The 26,182-nt window shown below is 47.3% G+C and overlaps 2 protein-coding genes across 8 annotated transcripts in view; one reads left to right on the top strand and one right to left on the bottom strand.

The window, feature by feature from the left end:
* The window catches only part of zgc:110222 (uncharacterized protein LOC550336 homolog), a 102,089-nt gene extending 96,701 nt beyond the window's left edge, over positions 1-5,388 (top strand). The window contains exons 1-3 of one of the 7 annotated variants that reach the window (XM_063477190.1): positions 9-2,186; positions 4,149-4,409; positions 4,482-5,388. In XM_063477190.1, the coding sequence (XP_063333260.1) occupies positions 4,151-4,409; positions 4,482-4,690 (468 nt within the window). In that variant the 5' untranslated portion in view covers positions 9-2,186; positions 4,149-4,150 and the 3' untranslated portion in view covers positions 4,691-5,388. Of the gene's footprint in view, positions 1-8; positions 2,731-3,040; positions 3,260-4,117; positions 4,410-4,481 lie in introns of those variants that run through there. The other 6 variants (XM_063477192.1, XM_063477189.1, XM_063477188.1 and 3 more) reach the window with 6 other exon arrangements.
* Positions 5,389-6,548: 1,160 nt separating this feature from the next.
* alg13 (ALG13 UDP-N-acetylglucosaminyltransferase subunit) lies at positions 6,549-26,125 on the bottom strand. The gene is made up of 25 exons (XM_063475558.1): positions 25,752-26,125; positions 25,031-25,114; positions 24,906-24,956; positions 24,784-24,830; positions 19,540-19,612; positions 19,386-19,467; positions 19,111-19,276; positions 18,891-18,954; positions 18,177-18,294; positions 17,992-18,056; positions 16,111-16,211; positions 15,939-16,024; positions 15,586-15,847; positions 15,236-15,343; positions 14,814-14,961; positions 14,101-14,272; positions 13,894-13,929; positions 13,763-13,818; positions 13,527-13,595; positions 9,179-9,305; positions 8,817-8,936; positions 8,662-8,702; positions 8,042-8,159; positions 7,662-7,769; positions 6,549-7,195 (listed from the first exon to the last, which is right to left on the bottom strand). Exons 1-25 carry the CDS (start codon positions 25,869-25,871, stop codon positions 6,822-6,824), a joined length of 2,796 nt encoding a protein of 931 aa, XP_063331628.1. The 5' UTR covers positions 25,872-26,125; the 3' UTR covers positions 6,549-6,821.
* Between the last annotated feature and the right edge of the window lie 57 nt (positions 26,126-26,182).

Below are 26,182 nucleotides of genomic sequence, written 5' to 3'. Positions count from 1 at the left end.
TGCAACGGTCTTTGACTTGAAGAAATGTGTTTAACATTTAAACCTATTTCCTGCATATTCAGCATATAAAATAACAATATTTGTGTTTACGTTCACTTTTTCAAATAGATGCAAGTAAAATACAGCAGGAACGCGTTACAGCCTGTCTCCTTTCCTCACCTCCTGCTGAGGACTTAGGAAAAGAGAAGTGGAACGACCTCACACTCGCTCTTCTTGACGGTGTGAGGCCGGATGTCCGCCGTGTTGAAACTACAACGAGCAGACGGACTACAAACGCGCATCTTGTCTCAGCGTGTTCTGTTGTTTGGTGGAGGTCATATAAACGAGAACAGCCTGTGTAAATATCCTGCACCACAGAGGCGGGAATTTTAAAGCCGGAGGAACATTTAGGGTCCGATTTCCTGCCGTCACAGAGACGAACACAGAGTCTGTGCTGACAGCTGTGGACAGCAGCACTTTGGGCCTTATGCACGTGTTTGTTTCACTCCCAGGAGACAATTTTAAACGTCGCTTCAAAATCTGTCACACACAGTTTACTGCAAACTGCACGAAATCTGCCAGTGCGTCACATTAATGTCTCAATATTGCACTGTGCTCTTCAAACTAAGAAGTGCTGCACACATTCATGCGTGTGCCACAGTAACCATAGTAACAGAGTTCAGTTTGTAATGATGCAGCTCTCCTCGGGATAAATCGGAGCTCCACCCGAGTCCTAATCCTGAGACCTTTGCACGGTGCTCAGAGGTATTTCTTCTATCAGACTGATTCTCCTGAACATGAGCTCACACTGCATTATTTTGGTCAGTAGGCTCTCCTGTGTTTTTGAGTCACATATTCTCTCTGCTGATTCTTACTGAAGCCAACTGGCTGCATCTCTGTATATAAATTACAATACAACTATAAAATAAAATCCATATCATGTTCTTATATCTTCCTGCTGTGGAGGTCGTTCCCTGTAAAATTCCTCCATCATCACCTATCCCAGCTGACCTGAAGTAAACAGACTGTAACACAACAAAAGTCATTACTAATGAACGCTCTTCATGCAGGAACAACTCAACAGGAAGTAGTTTGTATTCCAGCAGTGTGACGTTCAGGGTTCAGCTGCTGATAAAAACTAGAAATACATCAGCAGCTTATGGCTGAAATGGAAAATGGAATGTTATGATGAACGTTTACATGATCTGCTCTGCTTCGGTTATTATGTTTTTCATGAATGGTCGGATGGTCCGTCGCTGTGAATTATGGGATGGCGTTTTCTCCTCTCCTTTCATCAAGGATGCTTTGGTGTATCCTACTCTAAAGGGAGCACTGAAGCTCCTTTCATTGGAGTTCGGAGAGAGGGGGAACAGCTCCGATCATGGTCACGTATCTCAGTGAGGAACACGCCCACAGTTTCTGCTGAAGTCATCATTACAGCGAGCGACGCTGGTTTCAGCCTGATGATGACATCAGGTGTGTTGTTGTTTAAAACGGGTGCAGTGTACACCTTTTCACACTTTCAAACGTTTCAGTAACAACAAAGAATTAAAACCATCTTACGGCTGGGGATTGAACTTCAGTCTCACGCTTTCATTTCCAATCACTTTATTCAAGAGGTGGGACTGAATGGGGGCGGGGTCTAGAGATCAGCGTGGAGACTTCCTGAAGAGTGTCTGAAGCCACAGAAAGTTGATTCTGTTCACCTGGACGCCGAGTTTTCAGTGGTGGATCTGCTTCGTTATTTCAGCCTTACCTGGATCATCAGGCATGCATCGAGACAGAGGAGTGTTTTTGTACTGTTAAATGAAGTTTTGATACAAAGCTTTGATAATGAGAAAGAGTCAAATTTACATCCATCCATTTATATACTCGTCTCAGTTCTTCCTGTGGGGGCAGGAGAGTCCAGTACTGCAGTTATTTCCCACAGAGAAGAAGAGCAGCCGCCAGAGCGGAAGTGAGGTAAATCAGCGGGAGAATCCGCGGAGCGGCATTTCTGTATGAGTACCGCCGGGTTAAAGGTCACGCCGTCACCGACAAACACACACACAGCCGAGAAGAAGCTCCGAGAGCCAACTTTCTGCTAACCAGCGGCTTCCTGCTCGAGTGAGTCTCTGCTCCTGTACGGAGAGCCCTGCGTGCCAAAAGTAACAGCAAGACCTTTGTGGTGAAGGCGGAACAAGCGGCTCAGCTCCAGTTTCAGTCCGGTACCACCTCACGATGCACTGCAGCCCCTTTTCCATTTGTACCTGCTCGGCTCGGCTTTCAGGGTTCTCCATTCGGTCACAGTTCCTGGTACCAGGTACTGTTTTAGTACCTGCTCGGACGGGTTCCAAGCGATCCCAGCAGGTATTAAACTATGACGTCATCGGACTGCATGCCACTGATTGGCTGGTCAGTGGCGTCACTCGATAGGTCATGAGAACATCTACTTCACAAAAAAACGAGAGAAATGTGTTCTGGGAATCCATCCGACCTCACAAACCATACTACCTGTTGTTTCTGCGCATGCGCACAACACAAAATTAAGTGGCAACCCGTCCCATCTACTTAAATTTATGCTGGAATTACTGGCCGTTTATCAATGCCCAAGTACGCGAGTATGTACTCGCGTACTCGCCGAGAACGCACGGGAGTACGTACCAACCGAGAACGCGAGCACGGACTCGCGATATGTACAATTGGAACACCAGCGAACGTGATGATGTCACAGGTCCGGAGTTTTTACTGCCGTCCCCTCTTAATTTAACTGTGAGTAACATGTTATGAAGCTTAACTTTAATCACAGCCAAACCGGTTTACTCAGGAACAAACAAAACACTGAAATAAACCAAACATTAACATTTAGAAGTGATCTAAGTGACTTATATATCATTGTTAACCTCAGTAGTGAAACCTCTATTAATAATAATAGTGTACATGTACATACCTTAATAAAAACAAGCAGGTGAGATGTTAGAACGCTTTTATTTCTATTCTAGTGGACACTCAATACTATAGACAGCTGCTGGGGTTTCTTTAACCTGAGTAGTGAGAAGAGCGCGGGGGGGGGGGGGGGGGGTGTTGAAAACGATGTGCCGGGAGTCCGCTGTTGAGTTTTGGACGAAATGCATTCTGGGATATATAGCTGTCCCAAGTCCACACCGATGCATGCTCGATAAAACGGGCGGATCGAGAACACATCCGGGACTTTTTCGCGTTCTCGGCTTGATGCGTACTTCGAATTGGAACAGTACTTGGTCTCCGACTGATGACGTATCACGAGTACACGAGAACGCAAGTACGCACAAGTACGCACAAGTACGCACAAGTACGCATATTGATAAACGCCCATTGTGTGACCGCAGGAATGTACGCTAGGACGGTTTTCTCCAAGAAACAACGCCGTGTTCCCGGTGTTGTGCCAAAAAGTGATTGTCTGCCAAAAACTGATTGCTTGTATTTAAACTGCTATAAGTAACTTGTTGGGCTATAATATGTGAAACATATGTCAAATGCATCCCTCATGGATGACACAAAGTCATTATGAGCCACAAACAACATTCGTGTAACAAGGTAGAAGCCGCAATCAGTTTTTGGCAGCGACTTTTATAGAACCTTTATTTATGCAGTTAAAAAAATCTCATTGACATTTAAAATGTCTTTTGTAAGATTAAGCTGGCTAAGAGGACAGCAGAAATGGCAGCAAATATTACAATAGTTCAGTAAAAATATTTTAAGTGGGGATAAAGGACCGGATTGGTTATAATGTAAGTACAATAACAGAGTTATAAAGATACTTGAAAAAACAGATAATTTTTTAATTATTATATATATATATATATATATACCCCTTTGTAAACGCTGTTCACCGAAGTGTATTTACCAACATACGTAAAGATATTACACATAAAAAATACACGGAAACATCGGAAATCACTTTTTGGCACAACACCGGAATCTGACAAACAGCCCCCACCTTTGTTGTTGCATTCGTGTCACATTTTAATTAAGATTACACGTTGCTATAACAACGAGCAGGTATATTAGATGGTACTGGTTATAGTGGAAACCCAGTGGAGTCGAGTTGTGGCGAGTCGAGCAGGCACTAATGCAAAAGGGGCTAAAAAACCTGAAAATGTTTCATACGTCTGAAAAGTGCGTCCTGTAGGGGTGCGCTTGTTTTGCAGACATGGCGGTGCAGGTGACGTGCCTGTCGTTCCGGCAGCCATATGCCGGCCTGGTTCTGGACGGGGTAAAGACGGTGGAGAGCCGCTGGAGGCCGCTGCTCGCTCCACTGGAGAACCAGACGCTGGCGGTCCACGTGGCTCAGCGTGACTGGGAGGGGTCGGAGTGGAGGGCGGTGCTAAGTGGCCTGCTGGGGATGGACGGCGCTCAGATCGAGGCGCTTCTGGAGTCTGGGGAGCGGTTCGGCCGTGGCGTGGTGGCAGGTTAGAATCACCAGGGTCTACTTACTCTGCCACATTTACACGTCCCTGAACGAACCCTGTGGTCTCTTTTAGGATTGGTGGATGTGGGCCGGACCTGGCTTTGCCCCGCCTCCCTCCAGGGAAAGGACCTACAGTGCCTGGAGCAGTCGGCCGTGCTGATTGGTCTGCAGGAGAAGCACCTGACTAACCTGTCCAACCCTCGCTGGCTGAAGGCCCCACTGAGAGCTCCGGGAGGTCGCGACCTCTGGACCATAGAGATCCCAGCAAAACTGTTACCGTGACAACACATACGTAACCTGCCCAAGCACCGAGGCCGATCCTGGAGCGACTTCTCTGTCGTAGTACTTTGGTTTTTACAGCTGATCATTGATCTGTGATCAGAGCGATGGCGCTGACCTCAGATCAGGTCACTGTGATGTCATCAGCACACCTGATTTTTTCTGACAGCTGTTTTAATGAGGACACAGCCAGGGATTTAGCCCCGCCCCCGTTTCAGCTCTGTGTGCAGCTCACCTTTAACAGTTTACCTGAGAGAAGGCGGGTCATCGAGGACGGTAACTGCCCTTTGATTTCATTAGGATGCCAAAGTTTGGGAGAAGCAGTCCTGGGGGGTGGGGTCGAGCGAGGTCTTCCATCTCTGAGGGTGGGGGTGGGGGTGGGGGTCAGACCAATGATCTGAGCTCCTGAGGCCGTCATCCCGGAGCACCAGAGGCTTCACAGCAGCTCGATAAAAGTCCAACCCGTCTAATCCCTGATTTTTCGCTGCAAAACAAGTGATGCATTTCACTCCTTAGACTTGTCCTACTCACTATAAGTTTAATTTTGTTGATGTGTGGGGGTTAAAACGGCAACAACTGTTGCCGGTGGGTTAATAAGGAAACCTTCCAAATGTCCAGTGTTTGTGTAAATAACCTACCTGTGGTGCTGTTATCAGGCGGCTGTATGTTACACTGAAATTAAAAGGTAATATTTTGCCATGCTTGCTGTTCTGCTCATTGTTCTCTCGCTGTTTTAGAAAACAATCTGTGCAGAATTGTTGTAATTCAGTCACACTGGAGGGTTTTAGAGCATGAAGCCATCAGGACTTTACCATCCTGACTTTGGAGTGGTCTACTCAAACTGCAGAATTCATGGTTCCATCAACAAAACAAATGGATAAGCACACAAACTGACCTCTAATCCAGGTAACTGCACTTAACTCAGGAAGCACCTTCAGAAAAGCCTATCAAAGGTTACCATGGTAACTTAGCAGGTATGAAACAGCACCTGTTAACCAATCAGATCTGTAAAAACCAGCGTCTCCCACAGTGGTCAATACACATACAGTATAATTTAAACATGTATCAGGCTGAGTCAACACGCCATCTGCAGATTTTCATACAACCTGTGGAGCTTTTCTCTGTGAAACAAGCGGCGGTGGATGGAGCAGCTACATCCACGTGAGCTCATCCCGAATGATGATGTCACCGTAAGCAAATCCAGTAAAGAGTTCCTGGACTGAGGGACGTCCCTCCATCATCGCGTTTCTGTTCTTGACTGCTCGCTGCAGTTTTTTTATTGACACTTCCTGTGTCAATAAAGGTTTAAAAATGACAACAGGCGACTCAGCGGGGAGTCGTCGTCTCAGGCTTCGCTGCTCGTCACAGGTTTGGCAGACAAAGTAGTGGTTCAAACATCCATCAACCTGTGTCTCAGTGTAATCAGATTACTTACTGAACTTCAGTGTCACAGCAGCTGTAATGGAAAAAAATGCCTTTATTGATTTTAGTTTCCATGGAAACAAAGACAATCAGAGTCAGCCTCCAAAGCTCTCAAATTTTCTGCTGCTATGAATCAGACTCACCCCTAACCTGCACAGGTGAGAGTTTGCTACCTGAGAGCTCAGACACACTGAGGCGCTGCCCCCTCGCCAGAGATGACGACCTATCATCTCTAACTCCCCTCTGATCCCCGCCTCTCACGCCCTGTGGAAAATCGCACCTTTCTGGCTTTATTATTTTACTTCCTGTTTGCTCAAAGCATAAAAAACAGGAAGTTGATGTTTGGGACTGTAAACTGGACAATAGTCATGTGACCTGATGAAGCAAAAACGCCATCTGCTGGTGAAAAAACTTTATTCACCCAAAACTCAAACCACAAAACATCAACACAAAGAGATCCCTCCACAAATAGGGACTGGTCACACCCACCACCTCAGATTGGCTGTCACGACATGAATTTTAACCAACAGCAAAAAGGAACTCAGCCATTTTCCAGGCTCACCATCATTAACATCCTGCCAATATTTACCTTTAAATCCTAACTTTAATTTTTCTGCTTTATTTTGAAAGTCTCGCTGCAGGAAAAGTGTTCATAATAATGTTACCACTAATTCAAAACATAAGGGGTTTTAGCCTTGAGCTAATATGCACGTTACATAGTGGGTGGGATGTAGTGTGTGGCTGTGTGGTGAGGGGGCGGGGCAGCAATGTATCCAACAACGTGAGAAGGGTTGGGGGCAGGGCAGTAGAGTCGTGGGGCGTGGCCTCCAGTCGATATTGGCCCCCAGTGGACAGAGGAAGGGAGGCACGGGTGGTAGGAAGAGTGGTGAGGGTGGTGGGCGGGATGTGGAAGAGGAGGTGCAGGGGCTGTAGTCAGGTAGGTGCTTGGGGGTGGAGCTTCATATGGCACGTGGAGCAGTGGGAGAGGAGGCGGGAGGGGCGACTGATCTGGGTAGAGGAGAGCAGAGGAGGGGGCGGAGCCTGGAGGAGTAGGACTGATGGAGGAGGAGCTTTCTATGGAGACACCTGAGGAGACAAACCACATGCCTTTATTTTCAAAGTAAATTCGTTTATAATGCAGAAAATTTGGGTTTTAATGTGGAGGCACACTAATCATGTGACCTGACCAATGACTAACAGCGCCTGCAATTGGCCCATTGTGCTTCCGCCTTCATTTACACTGCACCTGACTCCAGAATTACTGCACCGCACTTCCTGTCTGTTGCCACGCCTGTTTGCTGTGTTCATCCAGTCAAATTTCACCTTAATAACAATACAGCAGTCATTCGGTACAGGAATGTGACAGCTGGATGGTGTAGGGTTTGCCCCACCCTTCCCTCCTCATCGCGCCACTCTCACCGTTATGCAGCTGTAAAGCTTCACCAACAGACCTGCTGACCTCCGGCACTTCTACACTCTGTTTTATTGACAAACACTTCCTGTTTTAGCAGCGTGTGCACTCCACAGGTAAAGGTGTGTCACTAGTACTGACCGCCGTTGTGTCCCTCTGTCTGTCCATCTGCAGACCTGGAGGATTCTGGGTAGGAGCTGGCGGGCTGATGGGAGATCCGCCCAGTCTCAGAGAACGGCTGGGAGGCAGCTGGGGATGGAAGATGGGACAGATCAAGTCACAGTAAAGGGGGTGGAGCTTGAATTAAAACACCTGAGGGACCATCCATGCTGTAATGACATCACTGCACACATCTTCCTGTTAGTCATCTGTTCCTCACAGTTGCCTCCTACCTGATTGCACCGTTTTATTGTGAAAGGCTTCGCTAAGGAAGTGAAGGCTCAGCTAAAAGATGAAACTTGCATCTTTTATATACAGGTGGAGGAAGTGCAGCACCACCTGCTGGAACCGATCACTCTTACCGTGCAGAGGGGGCTCCTGGCACAGGTAGGGCGTGTAGGGCTGGTAGGGGTAGGCAGTCTCAGGTGAGGAGGCGGGATACACCTGCTGCTGTTGCTGCCAGCAGCTCTGATGGTACCACTGAGGAGACAGATGGTCACATGACAGTCACATGACAAATTCACAGCATCATGTCATCACCTGAACCTGAAACACCTGCAGAATCATCTATAAACATTCAAAGAAGAACCTGAAGGAAACGTGTGTCTCTTTGAAACGGCAGCCACAGGTTAAAGGAGAGGAACACCAGTCACATGACCTCCACAGGACCCAGGTGATCAGAGTGTCCTTGGAAGATGTTTACCACACCTGCAAGTGACTCAGGTGCACTCAGACTTCTGCTACTGCTGCTAAAACAGATCTGAGCTAGTTTCAGTCATTATGTCCTGTTTATAGGTCGGAAACCTGCAGTCAGCTGAGACTGAAGGATCACCTGGATGATAACGAAAGGTTTCTCCCACTGAAAACGTCCAGATGAACAGAATCAACATTCTGTGATGCTCCGTGAGTTCATTCAGGCGTCTCACCTTCACCTGTCAGCGCCGCTTCAAAGACTGCTGTTTCCTGTTCAGGTGTCTCTTACCTGGACGCCCAAGTTGAAGTAATACTGGAGGACTCTGCAGTCTACACACACACACACACACACACACACACACACACACACACACACACACACACGCATAAATCAAACTGATCCATATGGATACAAACTGTAAACACAAGCTTTTGACCTCTGACCTCTTGGTAAATCACTTCCATTAGGGTCATATGAATAAGGGGGCGGGGCTACCACAGTGCAGAGCGGCTCACCCAACTCATTAACCAACCAGGAAGAAGCAGCTGGGATCGCCATGGCAACTGGAACCAGAAAACATGTGTTAGTGTATGGCAACCTACTGAGAACCAATGAGATGTTCCGTCAAAGACTGTCAGACTTCGTGTCAGCTAAAGCTCTCAGAGGTGACAGAAGCCCCTCCCCCTGATATTCAGACTTCCTGTTTTAGAGATGCAGCCAATCAGAGCCAATTAAAGCGGGTTCAGGCCTTAAACAGGGCAGAGCTCTGAGAGAAGTAACTCTGAGGTGGGCAGTGTTTGCTTACCTGAGCGTGTCTGCGCGTGTGTGGCTGACGGCAGGTGAGCAGCTGCTGGTAGCCGTGATGACGAAGAGGAGGGTGAGGAGGAAGAGGAAGATGGAGACGAGCAGATGACTGACAGCGGCTTCACTACCTGAAACACACACACACACACACACACACACACACACACACACTCTGCAGTGAGCGAACACCTGCAGCTCTGCAGGCAGCCACAGGGGGCAGCACATCAGGATTCTGCGATCAAAAGATCTCAATTTCTGTTTTCAGTCACAGCAATTCTGCTCGCACACACAGAACCCGCCAAGCGTTTGCGTTTTTTTCCCCCCTTTTTTTATACAAAATATTTTTATAGAGTATTTATGGATATAGTTTACAAAGAAAGAAAAGAAGATGGACAACAAACTGTTTACAATGAATACAAAACAGAACTTCTCATGTTAGAACATCGTTTTCCTCTCTTATTATTTACCAAACAAGCAACAAAAAGAAAAAAAAAAAACCAACAAAATAACCAAAGCCAGAGGGATTATGATATTAACCAACCCTGTCCACAAGAACCACACAGAAGTTAGCTGCAGCATCACTGAGCTTCACATTCCTGTTAACACAGACAGACATCAGACCGCGATTTAAAAGCAAATCCGTTAGTCAGCTGGAACATCCTTAAGTTCAAGTTTAGAGAAGTTTTCCAGAAAGAGACCCCAAATTTTATCGAATGTGCCCTTTTGGTTCTGGATGGAGCAGTGGATCTTTTCCAGACTGAGACACAACATGACATCAGCAAGCCACCGAACATGGGAGGGCGGGGCAGCAGCCTTCCACCTCATCAAAATGGCTCGCCTAGCGAAGAAGGAACCAAAGGACAGCACCCTGTGCTTTGTTCTGGGAATATACTTATCCTCTCCCGCTGTACCAAAGACAGCAAGTAGGGGGTTGAGAGCTAGTTTCAGGCCGGTAGGCTTGTTCAAAGTCCAGAAAACCTCCTCCCAAAAATTTGCCAGGGCAGGGCAGGTCCAAAACATGTGGGTTAGATTGGCATCATCAGACCTGCACCTGTTACAGCGAGGGTCTAAACTGGGATAAAGCTTAGCTAGTTTGGATTTAGATAAGTGGGCCCTGTGGACTACTTTGAATTGTAACAGGGAATGACGGGCGCAGAGTGATGTATTTACCAGAGAGAGGACTGAGTCCCAGACGTCATCTGACATAGATACACCCAACTCCTTCTCCCATGTGGACTTGAGGCCCACATCAGGAGCTGGGCTTACACTGCACAGTTTATTATAGATGCGAGACATTACAGCTTTGCCTGATAGTTGCAAATTAAGGAGCTCGTCCAGTAAGTTAGCAGCTGGAGCTTCTGGGAAATTGGAGAGGTGGGATTGCAAAAAATGTCTGAGTTGCAAGTATCTAAAAAAGTGAGTTTTGGGATACTGTATTTTCCTGCCAGCTGATCGAATGATGATAGTTTATTGTGTATAAAGAGATCTTTAAAGCAAATAATACCTGCTCTAAACCAGACCTGGAACAAGTTGTCCAAAGTTGGGGGGGGGGGGAGAATAGGTGGTTTGAAAGGATGGGGCTTTGAAGTGAAAAATTATTAAGATTGAAATGTCTCCTGAACTGCGCCCACACCCTGAGGGAGTGCCGAATTATCGGATTAGATGTAAAATTGTCAATGGATGAAGGAAAAGAAGAACCCAGAAAGGAGGCAAGAGAAATACCCTGAGTTGAGCCTGATTCCATTGCCAGCCAGCTGGTGGGGCCCACGCCCTCCCCAGACTGTAGCCAGTAGGTCAGGGACCGAATGTTGGCAGCCCAGTAGTAAAAGCGGAGGTTGGGGAGTGCCAGACCCCCTTCAGTCTTAGGTTTCTGTAAATGCACCTTAGCTACTCGAGGTCGTTTCCCCTTCCAAATATAAGAGGAGATTATAGAGTCTAGAGTTGTAAAGAAAGACTTGGGGATGAAGACTGGTAAAGATTGAAATAAGTATAAGAATTTAGGAAGGATATTCATTTTAACTGAATTAATCCGTCTGACCAGAGTTGTGTTCAGGGGTGACCACTGTTGAAGGCTTTGTTTGACATTCTTCAATAGTGTAAAAAAGTTGGCTTTGAGAAGTTGTTTATACTTTCTTGTAATTGTAATACCCAGGTAGGTGAACTGCTCCTTGACCACTTTAAAGGGGAAACCCGACAAATCTATTGGGAACGCTTCTTCATTTAATAGACAAAGTTTGCTCTTGGACAGATTTAATTTATAACCAGAGACTTGACTGAAACGCGTGAGTAGAGACAATATAGACGGTAGGGAAGTATGTGGATTTGAAATAAAAAGCAATAAATCGTCAGCATAGAGAGAGACTGTGTTCAGTTTGACCTCTTTGTATGCCCTGGACAAGTTTACTGCTTCAAAAAAGCATTGCTAAGGGTTCAGTAGCTAGATCAAATAACAACGGGCTAAGGGGGCAGTCCCGACGTGTGCCTCGTTTCAGTTTGAATGGTTTTGATTTCTGGCTATTAGTGCAAACAGACACAAACAGGGGACAAGTATAGGTACTTGATCCATGAGATGAAGTTGGGACCGAACCCAAATCTTTCCAGCACAGCAAATAAATAGTTCCACACGTTCAAATGCTTTTTCTGCATCAAGGGAAAGAACGCATTCTGGAGTGTCCTTGGACGGCGTGTGCAGGATATTAAGAAGGCGTCGGATGTTGAAAAAGCCAGACTGATCTTCAGATATGACTGCTGGCAGCACCCTTTCCAACCTGTGGGCCAGCACTTCAGCTAGGATCTTAAAGTCAACGTTCAGAAGTGAAATTGGCCTGTATGACACACACTCAGTTGGATCTTTCCCCTTTTTTGCAATTAAAGTTATGGAAGCGTCGTACCAGGAGGTTGGCAGTTTGCCCTGTGTGAATGCTTCAGAGAGAACCGAGTGGAGTAGAGGTACGAGCTGTGGGGCAAATGATTTGAAAAATTCTTCCAAAAAGCCGTCCGGGCCGGAGACTTCCCTGACTGTAGAGAGAAAATTGCAGCACTAATCTCTTCTTTGGAAATTGGCACATCCAACATCTCTCTGTGGGTGTCTGCCAGCTCAGGAAAGTCCAAGCTTTTAAGAAAATTTGTGATTAGTGAGTGGTCGGTGGGAAATTCAGAGGAATAAAGCTTCAGATAATATTCCCTGAACGTGTCATTGATTTTGGCATGATCAGTAACGAGCCCGGCATCTGAGTTAATGGCAGTTATACACTGACGTGGCTTTACACCCCTTATTTGGTCAGCTAGGAGTTTGCCCGATTTCTCTCCATGCACAAAGAATGTACTCCTACTCTTTCAGAGTTGCCTCTCCACGGCATGAGATGAAAGAAGGTTTTGGAGTTCAATGCGTTTCTTGTAAACCTCAGAGTCCTTATTGTGTGCATAGTGATGGTCCAAGTCTTTTATTTTATCAGCTAATTCTTGCCTTTGTTTTAGGTTCACCCTCTTCATATTAGCTGTATATGAAATGATCTGTCCTCGGAGATAGGCCTTCACTGAGTCCCAAACTAAAAGGCTACAAATATTCTTGGAAAGGTTTGTGTCTAAAAAGAGTTTAACTTGGTTATTTATAAATTCCAGAAAGGTATTATCAGATAGTAGTGTGGGGTTAAAACGCCAACTCCTGCCTGTTCTCGGTAAGTCGGGCATAGACAGAGTCAGAATTAAAGGGGCGTGGTCTGATATAAGTATGGCACGGTATTCACAGCCACATGCAATACTAGTCAAGTAGTTATCTAAGAAAACGTGTGATGGACGTTAGAGAAAAAAAGAATACTCCCTGCAGGTCGGATGCAGATGCCACCGATATCCCTAATCCCGTATGTAGAAAGAAAGGAGTGAATGCATTTATGGTTTTGAACAGAAACAGGAAGTGCGCACTTTGTCCCGACCGCCGTTAGACCAAAACCAACAGAGAAGAAGAGTGCCCGGCGCGTCACTGAAACACAGGAAGTGCTCAAAGTCCAAGCACCACCACCTTCAGAGGTTGCGACCTCTGGAGGATGACGTTGGACAGGCGCTTTAGGTCTGCTGTACAGGTTTTTGATTGGACGAACAATGTTTAGAGCCGCCGTGTTCTCACAGACCGCAATTCGCCGCCCACCGAGATGAGGCGGAGCAGAGATGGCAGCTGCAGTGTGTGACGCGGTCGCAACAATATTCTCCAAAAGTCTGAAGCAGGAAGTGGAACTTCCCCGGGTCTGAAACGAGACGCTCAGACTGTGAGGCAGCAGCGCCAACCACTGAGCTACCCTGACACCGCTGTCACACGCGATGATGTCACCCTGAGGCCACGCTGCGCGACGTACCTGCTGGCTGTAGCTGAAGTTCACGTCTGATCTCGTGGGAGAGTCAGCCACGCCTCCTTCCTGCTCATCCTTTCAAAATAAAATAAAAACAGACTGATTACAGCTTCATGGGGTCACTGATCACATGACCTCTTCACACATGCGGATTTCAAACCACGGGCAGAGTTTTCATGTGCAACATTATGCTGACCTTCCACTCTGCATCGCCCTAACAGGAGACAGAGGTCAGCTCTTACCTGATTGGTGGAGGTCTCAGTGGCGCTGTAAACTCCAGATGTCTGGAAACTCTGATCTGAAATAGTGTGAGACAGAGTCACCAACATGGCTGCTGCGGGGAGGCGTGTCACAGCGGCATCACGTTACTCACCCTGTGAACTGTAGATGAAGTCCTCCGTGTACTCGGCTGCATGCGGGAGGCATGCACACACACACACACACACACACACACACACACAAACAATTAAAGTCAGTTTCTGATGAGTTTTCACAGTAAAAACCTCTCGTTACACTTTTACTGTGAAAGGCTCCTAAGGGGAAGGAAGTGAAAATCTGAAGTGAACAGTGGCGTCCTCACCCTGGTCCTCCACCGTGCTTGTGTCCTCCTGCTCCTCCTCTGACGAGCACACGGGAGTGTTTCTGGGTGGGGGGGCAGGGGAGAGGGGCCCAGAGCCTCTCTGAACTCTATAGGAGGAGCCAGAGGGAGGGGTTGGGGCACCAATGGAGGGGGGAGGAGCCACAGTGGGGCCCTGCATAGGAAACGGTAAAATGTGACCTGAAAATGTTGCACCTGACTCTTCTTCATACCTTCAAACATCCACGACAACAAGTCTGTGACCAATCACCAGTCGCCTCACTCAAGGGCCCTTTCTATTGGCTGCCAGCAACAACCAAGGAAAGACTGTATATAAAAGATAGACATGTTTGTAGGAGCTTAAAACTGCATGCTTGTTAATGGCCTAAAGGGGGCGATAGTTGTGGTCACGTGGAAGTGGGAAAAAAAAAATGCATCTGACCTCTGACCTCAGTCACTCATCTCAGCTCACACACAATAAAATGGAGTCTGACGTCTCAGAGGACAAATATCTGGGACACGCTTAAAGACCAGTTTAAGTGATGTTGCTGCTTACCTCACCTGTCCTCAATAATGTAGAATCTGGTTTTTGAGTAACCATCATTTAAACGTGTTTACCATAAACCACGCGAAGCACACGGCCCCTCCCACCTGCCTCAGCGCTCCGTGCACACACGCGCCGCATCATCGGAGGATTTTTCCCAGCACATACTCACTGGCAGCGGAGGGAAGACACCGTCGCTGGCGCCATCGAGCTGGTAGTACGAGATGGCTGCGTCCAGATCAGCCGGCTCCTCCACCGCCTCGGGAAAACCAAACTGACACTCTTTGTTCAGAGCCGCCGCCAGCTGACGCCGACTGCGCCTGAAAAAACCACGGAGGAGAAAATAAAAACCCACCGACTGACATCATATCCTCTTTCAGGCCAGAGTGACTTTGTCTGCGATTGCTGTGCCTCATGTCACGTGACTCGATTAATTTTAAAAACAGGAGCTGCTTCAGAGATCAGCTGATCAGTCATTCCCGGTGGTTACATCAGTGTCGTGCGTGTTGACGTGTCGTGCGTGTTGACGTGTCGTGCGTGTTGACGTGTCGTGCGTGTTGACGTGTCGTGCGTGTTGACGTGTCGTGCGTTTACCGGGACCTGAAGGTGAAGCTCTCGTAGTCCTGATAATACCTGCGACCAGGATGGTAATAGGTCAGCTGAGTACCAATCAGGTGACGGTTCAGGAAACGGGTGGAGCTTCTGACCAGAAACATTTGCGCGTGTACACACACAGCCACACACACACACACACACACACACACACACACACACACACACACACACACCCCTCATTAACATGATAGTTTTCACTGATGGTCGGAGCCACTGACATTGATCAGGTAACTAAGGGGGCGGGTCCCACCTTCAGAAAAGTGCATTTAAAACATTTGGTGTCTGTGACGGAGTCAAACTGCACAGGTGCGTCTCAGGTAAAGTCTCACCTTGAGGCTCCGTAGCGTGGTGTTCTGGCTGGGGGGGGATGGTGATGGTGAGGGGGGGCATAGGGGTCATAGGTCATAGCTCCAGGTGATGGAGGAGGGGGTGGGCGGGGGTGGCCAGCTGGTTGGAAGCGAGGCGGCAGACTCGAGGGGGCGGGGCCTCCATAGGAAGGAGGAGGTGGGATTAGCAGCTCTGTTCCCTTCATACCACGAGATTTCCTGAAGTAGCGATGGCGGTGATGCCGCTGACCACGAGAGTCCGGGTCTGAGGGAGAGACCGTACAGGAAGTCAGGTGGGTAACACAGGAAAAGGATAAAACAAAACAGGAAGTGGATGTAAAAAAAAAAAAAAGCACCGAGGTCTCCTTTTCTGGAGGGCGCAGCCACATTCCAAGCGGGAACCGGATTCACAGGTTTGAGGTCCGTCAGAGGGACCAGGTGTCTGTGAGGAAACACACCTGAGTGATGTCACAGCGGCACTGATGGACTTGATCCTGCCGTGTGCGTGTGTGTGCGCGTGTGTGTTACTTCTCGCCCAGTTCCTCGATGAACACCGTGACGGCCGATGAGTGCGTTCCCACTTCCTGGATGAATGCGTTGTAGTACTTGCCCTTCGGCTCCAGACGCACCTGAAACAAGTTTCATTCCTGATGTCACAAACATGGTGGCTAGGGGGTGGAGCCAAAAATAAAATGCCACCTATCTTATAGTACCACAAATGTTTTTGGAGCTTCATTCATAGAACCAGAGTTACAGCCAGTAACCACAGACAGTAACTGTTTTTCAGTGCTTTCAGTGTCTGAACAGCTGATTAAAGTTTGACCTCTGACCCCTCGCTGTAGTGACCTCACCAAAAACTCACAACACGCATACCAAGACGCCTCAGAGGTCACGCTACCCAGATTCCCCTTGATGTTTACGTGTTTGAAAATTACATTTTCCAAAACTACTTCCTCCAAATGTTTCAGCATAAAAGCCTCTTTAAGAAGACCTACCATAGAACCAAGTCCGCCAGACCTTATATTATATATTTACATGCTGTAGTGCCATTTTTTGGAGCATTTCAAGTTGCTATACATCAATACAACCATTATAGCCCAAATTTTAATAATATGTATGCATTAAGTGCATAGTGATTACATAAATTGCAAAAAAGTGCAATAAACTACAAAAACATTGAAAATCGTTTTTGTTTTTTTAACATATATTTCTAGTTAGAGAAATTTAAGAGGCTTATCCCTCAAAACTGTAAATACAAAAAAGTTGCACAAACTAGTTTCCCACCACAGAAAATTTATTTTAAGTGTCTTCATAGTTTTAATTTTGAAATACACCAATTTTCATATACTGCAGGAAAAACGAAAATAAATATTATTTGCAAATTTGCAAAAAAAAAAACAGCATATGCATCAAAATAAACTATTTCCAGCAGTGCAATATGAGTCCTAAGCATCCCAGAAACGACACAGAAAGTCATAAAGTCAAACATAACTTTTAAAAACACCAGTATAGGGTCATAAGGTCACGATGGTAAAAAACTACATTTCCGCAAAATGACGTCACTTCCGGTTTCGGGAAGGTCATGGCGGACATGCGACAGTTCATGCTGATGGACGTAGGAAGTGTTACGAACAGCTGATCGGATCGGCAAAGCGTTTTTCTGGAATATTATGTTTTTGTTGCTGCAAGCGCTTTTTATGCAGTTTTTGCAAAGCTATATGTGGAAGGAAACTGTGACCTAGGACAAGCTGATGGCATAAGATGTAAGTACAACTTCTCTAGTTTCATATGCAAAAAAAATTATTGCGCTAGCTTACGTGGTTGCAGAGCTACTGGGATTTAAAAATAGTTACGCAAAACGGAGCGGGGGCGCTACGCTCGGCTCTAAAGGGTTAAGAAGTGAAGTTCTTCTGTGTAGTGAAATGCTGAGAGCTTTTAATTTGAAAGGAATACAGGAAGTGTCAAGAGTTTGTAAAGAAGAGTGAGCCTAGATGCACTGATGGATTATTTTATTGCAGGTGAGGTCAAAGGTCAGAGAGCGGTTCCTTTTTTTCTCGTCATGTAAAATGTTGACTGAGAGCTTTGAGGAGGTCGTCTGTCTCTGCACATCAATATAAATCAGAATGAAAAAATAATTCACCGTGTCGTAAACACCGCCAGCCTTAATAAACATCACTGGGGTTAAAAGTGACAAACAGACAAGATTAAAGAGTTTTTATGTGACCCCTGACCTCAAAACTCAGAGGGCGCTCTCCCTTTGTATCCTGTAGCATCTAGATAACCTGCCGGCTGTGAGGTCAGAGCCTGAGGCGGTTTGGTGTAAATGAACTCTGACCTCTGTGTCTGAACCTTGTTCACATCCTCGTTATAAATAAAGTTTTCAGTAATACAGGGATACAGTCTTCTTACCTGACACTTGTCTCCCAGGAAGTACTGCCTCCCTGCAAACACCATGTAGTCCGTCTTCTGCATCTCTGTCACAGTGATCAGATTAGACCGTCACAGGAAGTAATCAGATTACACAGCTGTCAGTGGTACAGTTTCCAGCATTACTTTATCCTGACGCTGGTCTGGATTAGTTAAACCTGCGTTACCTTTGCAGGTGTCCTGCCACACATCGAACTCCAGGTTTCTGTAAACGTCCCCGTCCAGAGACTTCATCACTTTGTAGGGCAGAGACAGTCTGGAGGGGGGCGGAGCTTCTGCAGGAGGCTGAACAACAAAAGCATTACATCAGCTGCAGTTCCTCTGATGTCCAGCAGAGGCAGCAGTGAGTCAGTCCCATAAACTTCCATGTTTGCTGTCTGCTAGCTTCACCTGACCAATAATATGGCTGCTGCGAGGTTACCGTACCAACAGATCATCCAAGAAGGCGGAGCTCCAGTTTAATGAGTGAAATTCAACAGTTATGATTGGATGCCACTGACTTGTACGTCACGGATTCTTCTGGCATCATTTGGCTCTTTGCATTTTTACCTTTCTTACTTCACCAATGACGAGTTCACGTGTTCCAGCTCCTGCTGATGGCGTCCTACAACTCTTTGAACAAACTCAGGCTGAAACTAGACATTAAAAGCTGCAGAACAGAGGTCGTCACTGCAGAGCCTCAGGCGTGAAACAGGAAGTAGAACATGTTTCTAAAGACCCTGGTGGCTCCTCTGAACGTTCTGGAGGATTCGGCACTGTGGTTGTTTTTAAAGTTTCATTTTTTCTTTATGTTTTTGGTACTTTTGTTGCTGTTAGTGTTGTTTAGTGCTGTTATCCACGAATGCTCGGGCGATCGAATCGGGATCCATCAGCATTCCTACCTTCGAGTCGTCCGTCACAGCTCGTGGTTTCTCTTCGATGGGTCCGCCTGGCTCCGCCTCCTCACTGCAGAGGACAAACAAATGGGCCTTCAGTTCTGATGTTTCCATGACGATGGCTGCTTCATCAGTTTCTGATTTTGTCTGTCACTGTTGCCCTGGTTACCATGATTCCAGGTCAGAGCTACTCTGCCACAACATCCTCAGGTGTGCATGTGTTTACCTGTGCCCGCGGTCCTCAGGTGTGTCATATCCAAGGTCGACATCACTGCACATGGATGGACTGTTTCTATAGCGACGACCTCCGACCCTGAAGGCCTCCATGGCCTGGCAGAGCTCCGCCTCCTCAAAGCCAAATACCTGAGTGTAAAGCAGCTCATACAGAAGAGCTACACACACACACACACACACACACACACACACACACACACACACACACTCTGAGTGCAGAGGAGCTATAGACTTTCTGTGTTCGGCCAATCAGAGAGCAGCACTCACACTGACAGAGGGCGGCAGAGGCGGGGTAACTCCTTGGGTAAACAATGTCATAGTGACCATTGATGGAGCAGCACAGCGTCACCTCGGCAACACAAAAGACTGACAGTCAGCACCAGCCAATTACATCACAGACCTCAGGGTCACGTGACCATACCTTGTCCACAAAGTCGTCCTCCGAGATGATGGTGGCTGGTTTCCCCGGGTAACGGTAGATCAGGAAGCAGCGCCTGCACACATGGAGTCATGTGACTCAGAGTCGTACTGAACCAGAGCGATAAGGGAGACCTCATTTATGATGTCATCACGCCACAGACTCAAACTGATACTTATATATTCGGGGGTGCACATAAGTGGTCCGCAGGTGCGCAGTCGCTGTCAAAATAAAAGACGCGCACCAGATAAGAAGTTGCAACGCGTGTGTGCGTACATATAAAGGCACTGTTTTTGTCCGCTAGAGTGGGATTTGCACAGCACATTCTGCACCACATCTCTGCGTTCATCATTTGTTTGAAACCAGCTCACCTCCTGAAACCACTTTTCCGAGAATACGGAGTTCGGACTCCTGCTGACATTTCTTTGGAGGTGGAGGAACACCAAAGTAATTGCTTAAAGGAGCTTGCGTCTTCGACATCTTTAAGAGTTCTAAACAAATGTCTGTCCTCCTCCACAAAATCTTATGTACGCAAACGCGCGTTGCAACTTCTTATCTGGTGCGCTTTTTTTTTTTTTTTGACAACGAATGCGCACCTGCGGACCACTTGTGTGCAACCCTGGATATATTCCTATTACTCCCAGCAGTAAACGTGTTTGCCCTCCACAGCGCCCCCTACAGTGGCCCCTTAGTGCCAATCCCCGCAGTCCTGTTTAAGCACGTTTTTCCTCACAGGTTAGAGCACACGTCTATAACATGTTCACGTTTCACCTGCTCTCACCTCACTGAGAAGCAGAGATGCTCAAATGTGTTTCAAATGCTTTAATTTAAAATGTCACGAAGCACAAAACAGTTTAAACCAATCTAAACCTCTTTACAGTGTGAAGCTCCACCCCTCAGAGTGAATCACCTAAGGGGTGTGGCTACAGACAAAGTTCAACGTGTGTTAGCCGTTTCTCTGCTTTAGCTCCATCAACAAATCTTAACACCCGAGTCAGAGATAACGGGATCCCCACGCTGATTATGAACTCTGCTTCCAGCTCTGAGTGCGCACAGTAAAAACAGGTGTTTCACAGGTCATGTGACTCTTTACTACACAGAATGATCCCCGTGAGTGTCGTCTGCTCCAATCAACGACGCAGGAGACGATGATGATAACATATAACGGTAAATAATCTGAGAGATGATGAACCTGCAACCTGAATAGCTATTCAGCAACTATTAGAGAAAAAAAATTACCAATAATCATCCCACAGATGTAATATCATCTACAGCTACTTTCAGTACCTTTGATATTCATTTAGACTCTTTTTCTCCAATTGATCTTTCTGAGTAAAAGTCATCTGTTCACACAGCTCTACTACAGGCCAACCTCCAACCAGGCTGTAGGTATTACAGGTACTGCACTGCAGTGGTTTGTATCATATCTATCTAATAGACTCCAATCTGTGCATGTAAATGGAGAGTCCTCTTCACACACTGAGGTTAATTATGGAGTTCCACAGGGTTCAGTGCTAGGACCAATTCTGTTTACATTATACATGCTTCCCTTAGGCAGTATCATTAGAAGACATAGCATATATTTACACTGCTATGCAGATGACACGCAGCTCTATCTGTCCATGAAGCCAGGTAACACACACCAATGAGTTAAACTGCAGGAATGTCTTAAAGACATAAAGACCTGGATGGCCGCTAACTTTCTGCTTCTTAATTCAGATCAAACTGAGGTTATTGTACTCGGCCCTGAAAATCTTAGAAATATGGTATCTAACTAGATTCTTACTCTGGATGGCATTACCTTGGCCTCCAGTAACACTGTGAGGAACCTTGGAGTCATTTTTGACCAGGACATGTCCTTCAACGCACATATTAAACAAATATGTAAGACTGCTTTCTTCCATTTGTGCAACATCTCTAAAGTTAGAAATATCCTGTCTCAGAGTGATGCTGAAAAACTAGTTCATGCATTTATTACTTCCAGGCTGGACGACTGTAATTCATTATTATCAGGAAGTCCTAAAAACTCCCTGAAAAGCCTTCAGTTAATCCAAAATGCTGCAGCAAGAGTCCTGACAGGGACTAGAAAGAGAGAGCAGATTTCTCCTGTATTGGCTTCCCTTCATTGGCTTCCTGTTAAATCCAGAATTCAAAATCCTGCTCCTCACATACAAGGTCTTAAATAATCAGGCCCCATCTTATCTTAATGACCTTGTAGTACCATATCACCCTATAAGAGCACTTTGCTCTCACACTGCAGGCTAACTTGTTGTTCCTAGAGTATTTACCTGGTGCACCTTGTCCCTGTGTATGAGCCCTTAGTGCACAGGGAGCCACCAGCCACCCGCACAGTCCAGAGATGGTCGGAGGAGAGCGAGGAGGCTATTAAGGATCATTTTGAATCTACTGTGTGGGAGGTGATCTGTGATGACCACAGAGAGGACATAGGCAGCCTGGTGACATGCATTATATTAAATTCTGTGTGGATAACACTGCACCCACCAGGACTGTGCGGTGTTTCTCCAACAACAAACTGTGGATTACCGCAGAAATTAAAGCCGTCCTCAAGCAGAAGAGGAGGGCCTTCAAATCCAGAGAGAAGGAGGAGTTGAAAAGGGTGCAGAGAGAGCTGAGACGACTGATAAGGAAAGGGAAGGACAGCTACAGGCAGAAGATGGAGAACCAGCTTCAACAAAACAACGTTGGTGAAGTCTGGAGAGGCCTCAGAACCATCTCGGGCCACAAAGGTCAGAACTCTCTGCCTGGGAGGGATGTGAGGTGGGCACAGATTTGATTCAGCCATGAGGCAGTCTCCAACATCAGCGGCAGACTCACCCACCCCCACTGCTGCTGTTCCACCTCTGACACCTCAGACACTTCACACCTCCTCTATTCACCCTGCTCACTCCTCCCCACCCCCAACAACAGCATCCAATACACAATCAACACAAGGCTCCAGCCTGTCTCTCTCAACCACCCAGGTTAGGAGGGAACTGAGGAGGATTAAAGCCAATAAGGCAGCGGGCCCAGATGGCATCAGCTCGAGGGCCGTCAGGTCCTGCGCAGACCAACTGTGTGGTGTGATGGAGCACCTCTTCAACCTGAGCCTGAGGCTGGGGAGAGTCCCACAGCTCTGGAAAACCTCCTGTGTTGTACCAGTGCCAAAGACTTCACGCCCCAAGGACCTCAACAGCTACAGGCTGGAGGATCTCACATCCCACCTGATGAAGACCCTGGAACGGCTGGTCCTGGCTCAGCTTCGGCGCCTTGTGAGCTCATCACTGGACCCACTTCAGTTTGCCTACCAGCCTGGCATTGGAGCGGATGATGCCGTCATTCACCTACTACATCGCTCCCTCGCTCACCTGGAGACCGCTGGGAGCACTGTGAGAATCATGTTCTTTGATTTCTCCAGTGCCTTCAACACTATTCTTCCCTCGGTCCTGAAGGTCAAGCTGGAGAACTCTGGAGTGGACCATCACCTCACTACCTGGATCCTGGACTACCTCACCGACCGACCACAGTATGTGAGGACTCAGGGCTGTGTGTCGGACAGGGTCGTCTGCAGTACGGGGGCCCCACAGGGAACGGTTCTGGCTCCGTTCCTCTTCACCATCTACACTGCAGACTTCTCCCACAACTCCACCCAGTGCTTCCTGCAGAAGTTCTCTGATGACTCTGCTATAGTCGGCCTCATCACTGATGGGGATGACAGGGAGTACAGAGGACTGACTCAGGACTTTGTGGACTGGTGCCAGCAGAACTACCTCCAGATCAACGCCAGTAAAACCAAGGAGCTGGTGGTAGACTTCCGCAGGCACAAACATCCTCCACTGCAACCACTGAACATCCAAGGTATGGACATTGAGGCTGTGGACAGCTACAGGTACCTTGGTGTTCATCTGAACAACAAACTGGACTGGACTCATAACTCAGACGCCCTCTACAGGAAAGGGCAGAGCAGGCTGTACCTGCTGCGGAGACTCAGGTCGTTTGGAGTGGAGGGCCCACTCCTGAAGACCTTCTATGACTCTGTGGTGGCCTCAGCCATCTTTTACGGTGTGGTCTGCTGGGGCGGCAGCATCTCTGCCGGGGACAGGAAGAGACTGAACAGGCTGATCCGAAGGGCCAGCTCTGTTCTAGGATGCCCTCTGGACCCAGTGGAGGTGGTGAGTGACAGGAGAATGGTGGCTAAGCTGTCATCCCTGCTGGACAACATCTCCCACCCCATGCATGAGACTGTGACAGCACTGAGCAGCTCCTTCAGTGGCTGCGGCACCCACGGTGTGGGACGGAGAGATTTCGCAGGTCTTTCCTCCCCACTGCTGTCAGACTCCACAACAAAGACTTCAACTGATCAACACACACATTCACAAATGTGCAATAACACTAAGTGCAATACTCTGACAAAGTTGTATTTTTTCTCAGTTGTATATAGCACTTGTATTCTATTTTTATCCTATTGTATATATTATTTTATTTTATTTTATTCTATTCTGTACAGTTGTGTACACTATTCCAGTGTTCTCTAATTTTTGCTATATAACTTTGCACTGTCCACTTTCTGCTGTAACAAAACATATTACTCCCACACGTGGGAAATTAAGGTTATCTTATCTTAAAAGTAGAATGGGAGGCAGAGCCTTCAGTTTTCAGGCCCCTCTTCTGTGGAACCAGCTTCCAGTTTGGATTCAGGAGACAGACACTATCTCTACTTTTAAGATTAGGCTTCAAATTTTCCTTTTTGCTTAAGCATATAGTTAGGGCTGGACCAGGTGACCCTGAATCCTCCCTTAGTTATGCTGCAATAGGTGTAGGCTGCTGGGGGATTCCCATGATGCACTGGGTGTTTCTTCTTCACTCACTGTGTGTTAATAGACCTCTCTGCACTGAATCATATCTGTTATTAATCTCTGTCTCTCTTCCACAGCATGTCTTTATCCTGTCTTCCTTCTCTCACCTCAACCAATCACAGCAGATGGCCCCGCCCCTCCCTGAGCCTGGTTCTGCCGGAGGTTTCTTCCTGTTAAAAGGGAGTTTTTCCTTCCCACTGTCATCAAAGTGCTTGCTTGTTGTGATTTGGCGTTATATAAATAAAATTGTATTGTGATTAAGGATGGTATAAAAAAAAAAAAAGAAGAAAAAAATCTGGTTTGGTAGCCACACCCCTCAGGTCAGCTGGTTTCGAAAAACCCTGTGACTGCTTTGAGGTCATCGAAGAAAACACAGCATACCTGCATCACTCACCTGTACAGCTGAGACAGAGCCTTGATCTCCACTTGACCCACCGTCTCCTGAAAACACACACAGGTTAACACACTGCCTGCAGGTGAACAGCTGACTGAAGGTCAAAGGTCAGAGATATTCACCTTTGGATCCTCCAGACGTTCCAGGTATTTCTCAAACGAGCCTTCAACAAACTGCAGAGGACAGAAAACACAGCACACTAAAGTAACTGAGTATTTCTCTCATACTCAGAATACTCTGAACTCACCGGCTCAAAGTTGCATCTATTGGCTCTCATGAAGTTAGCGCAGTCCTGACGGATCTTCTGATGGTAGTTCTGAGAGAAATACAACTACACACACACACACACACACGAGAACAGTTTTTCTGAGGTTAGCCTTGCGGGTCGCCATCACGCCGACGCACACACCCAGAAACCGCTCAGAGATGACAAACAGCCGTCACTAACAGTCAGGGGGACGAGTTAGAGACAACCTCAGACTGCTGAGCAGCAAAGCTCAGGTGAGCTCAGGTGTGTCGCTCCTGGGGAACCTGCCAAACGCCTCAGCGGGAAGGAAACAGGAAGTTGCACCTCTAACAAAACACAAGAACGACAATCACTTCCTGCAGGAGAAAAGTAATCCGCTACACTCCCAATGAGGTAAGAGTCACAGGTAATGGATTACTCTGAGTAACAAGCGAAGCTGATGGGAGGAGCTTCACACAGACACCTGAGGAGTCCACGGGTCACTGACACGTGTTAGTGTTGCTGTCCCTCCTCATGAACTCGCTGCCTCCTGGTTCCGGTTCTGGTTCCGGTCAGCATCCACACTCTCCGCAGACCTGCTTTGTGCGGCGGAATGAAACGGTGTGCACTGACGTCTGTGACCTTTGACCTCGCCCAGTTTGACCCAGAGTTTAAACAAAGTTCCCTCACACCGTAACTGTAACTGTACTCGGATACGCCTCCCTCCCGCCACCCAGCTCACCTGCTCGGACACGGCCCGGAACAGGCTGGACGCGTCGCGTGCCACCATCTTCCGGTACAGGCCGAGGCTGCACAGGTACTCGTCCATGTTCACGAAGTACTTCTTCAGGCCTTTCTGCATCGCGCCGCCGCTCCGTCACCTGCACACGGACTGAACCGCGAGCCCGCGAGCTCAGGTGGGATTAATCAGGCCTGATGGGCGCGCGGGGCCTCGCGGTGCTACTGAGGCCTTCGCGGACCGGCCCGGGCTCGGAAATACCAGCGCTGCTCTTTGTTTAACGTCATGTTTGTGTTGTTATGTGATTGGTTGCTGATGTTTTACTTGTGTTTATAACACGGAGCGACGTGTCAGTGAGATTCACGCGGGGACAGCACCATCTCACCAGGCCGAGGACAAGAGGCGTAAACAATGAAACAGCAGAAACGCGCTGC

The sequence above is a fragment of the Pelmatolapia mariae genome, linkage group LG6 (assembly GCF_036321145.2).
Source record: "Pelmatolapia mariae isolate MD_Pm_ZW linkage group LG6, Pm_UMD_F_2, whole genome shotgun sequence".
NCBI classification, from domain to species: Eukaryota; Metazoa; Chordata; class Actinopteri; order Cichliformes; family Cichlidae; genus Pelmatolapia; species Pelmatolapia mariae.
Note: the sequence above shows the minus strand (reverse complement) of the source record. Positions and strands in the feature narration are given on the sequence as shown.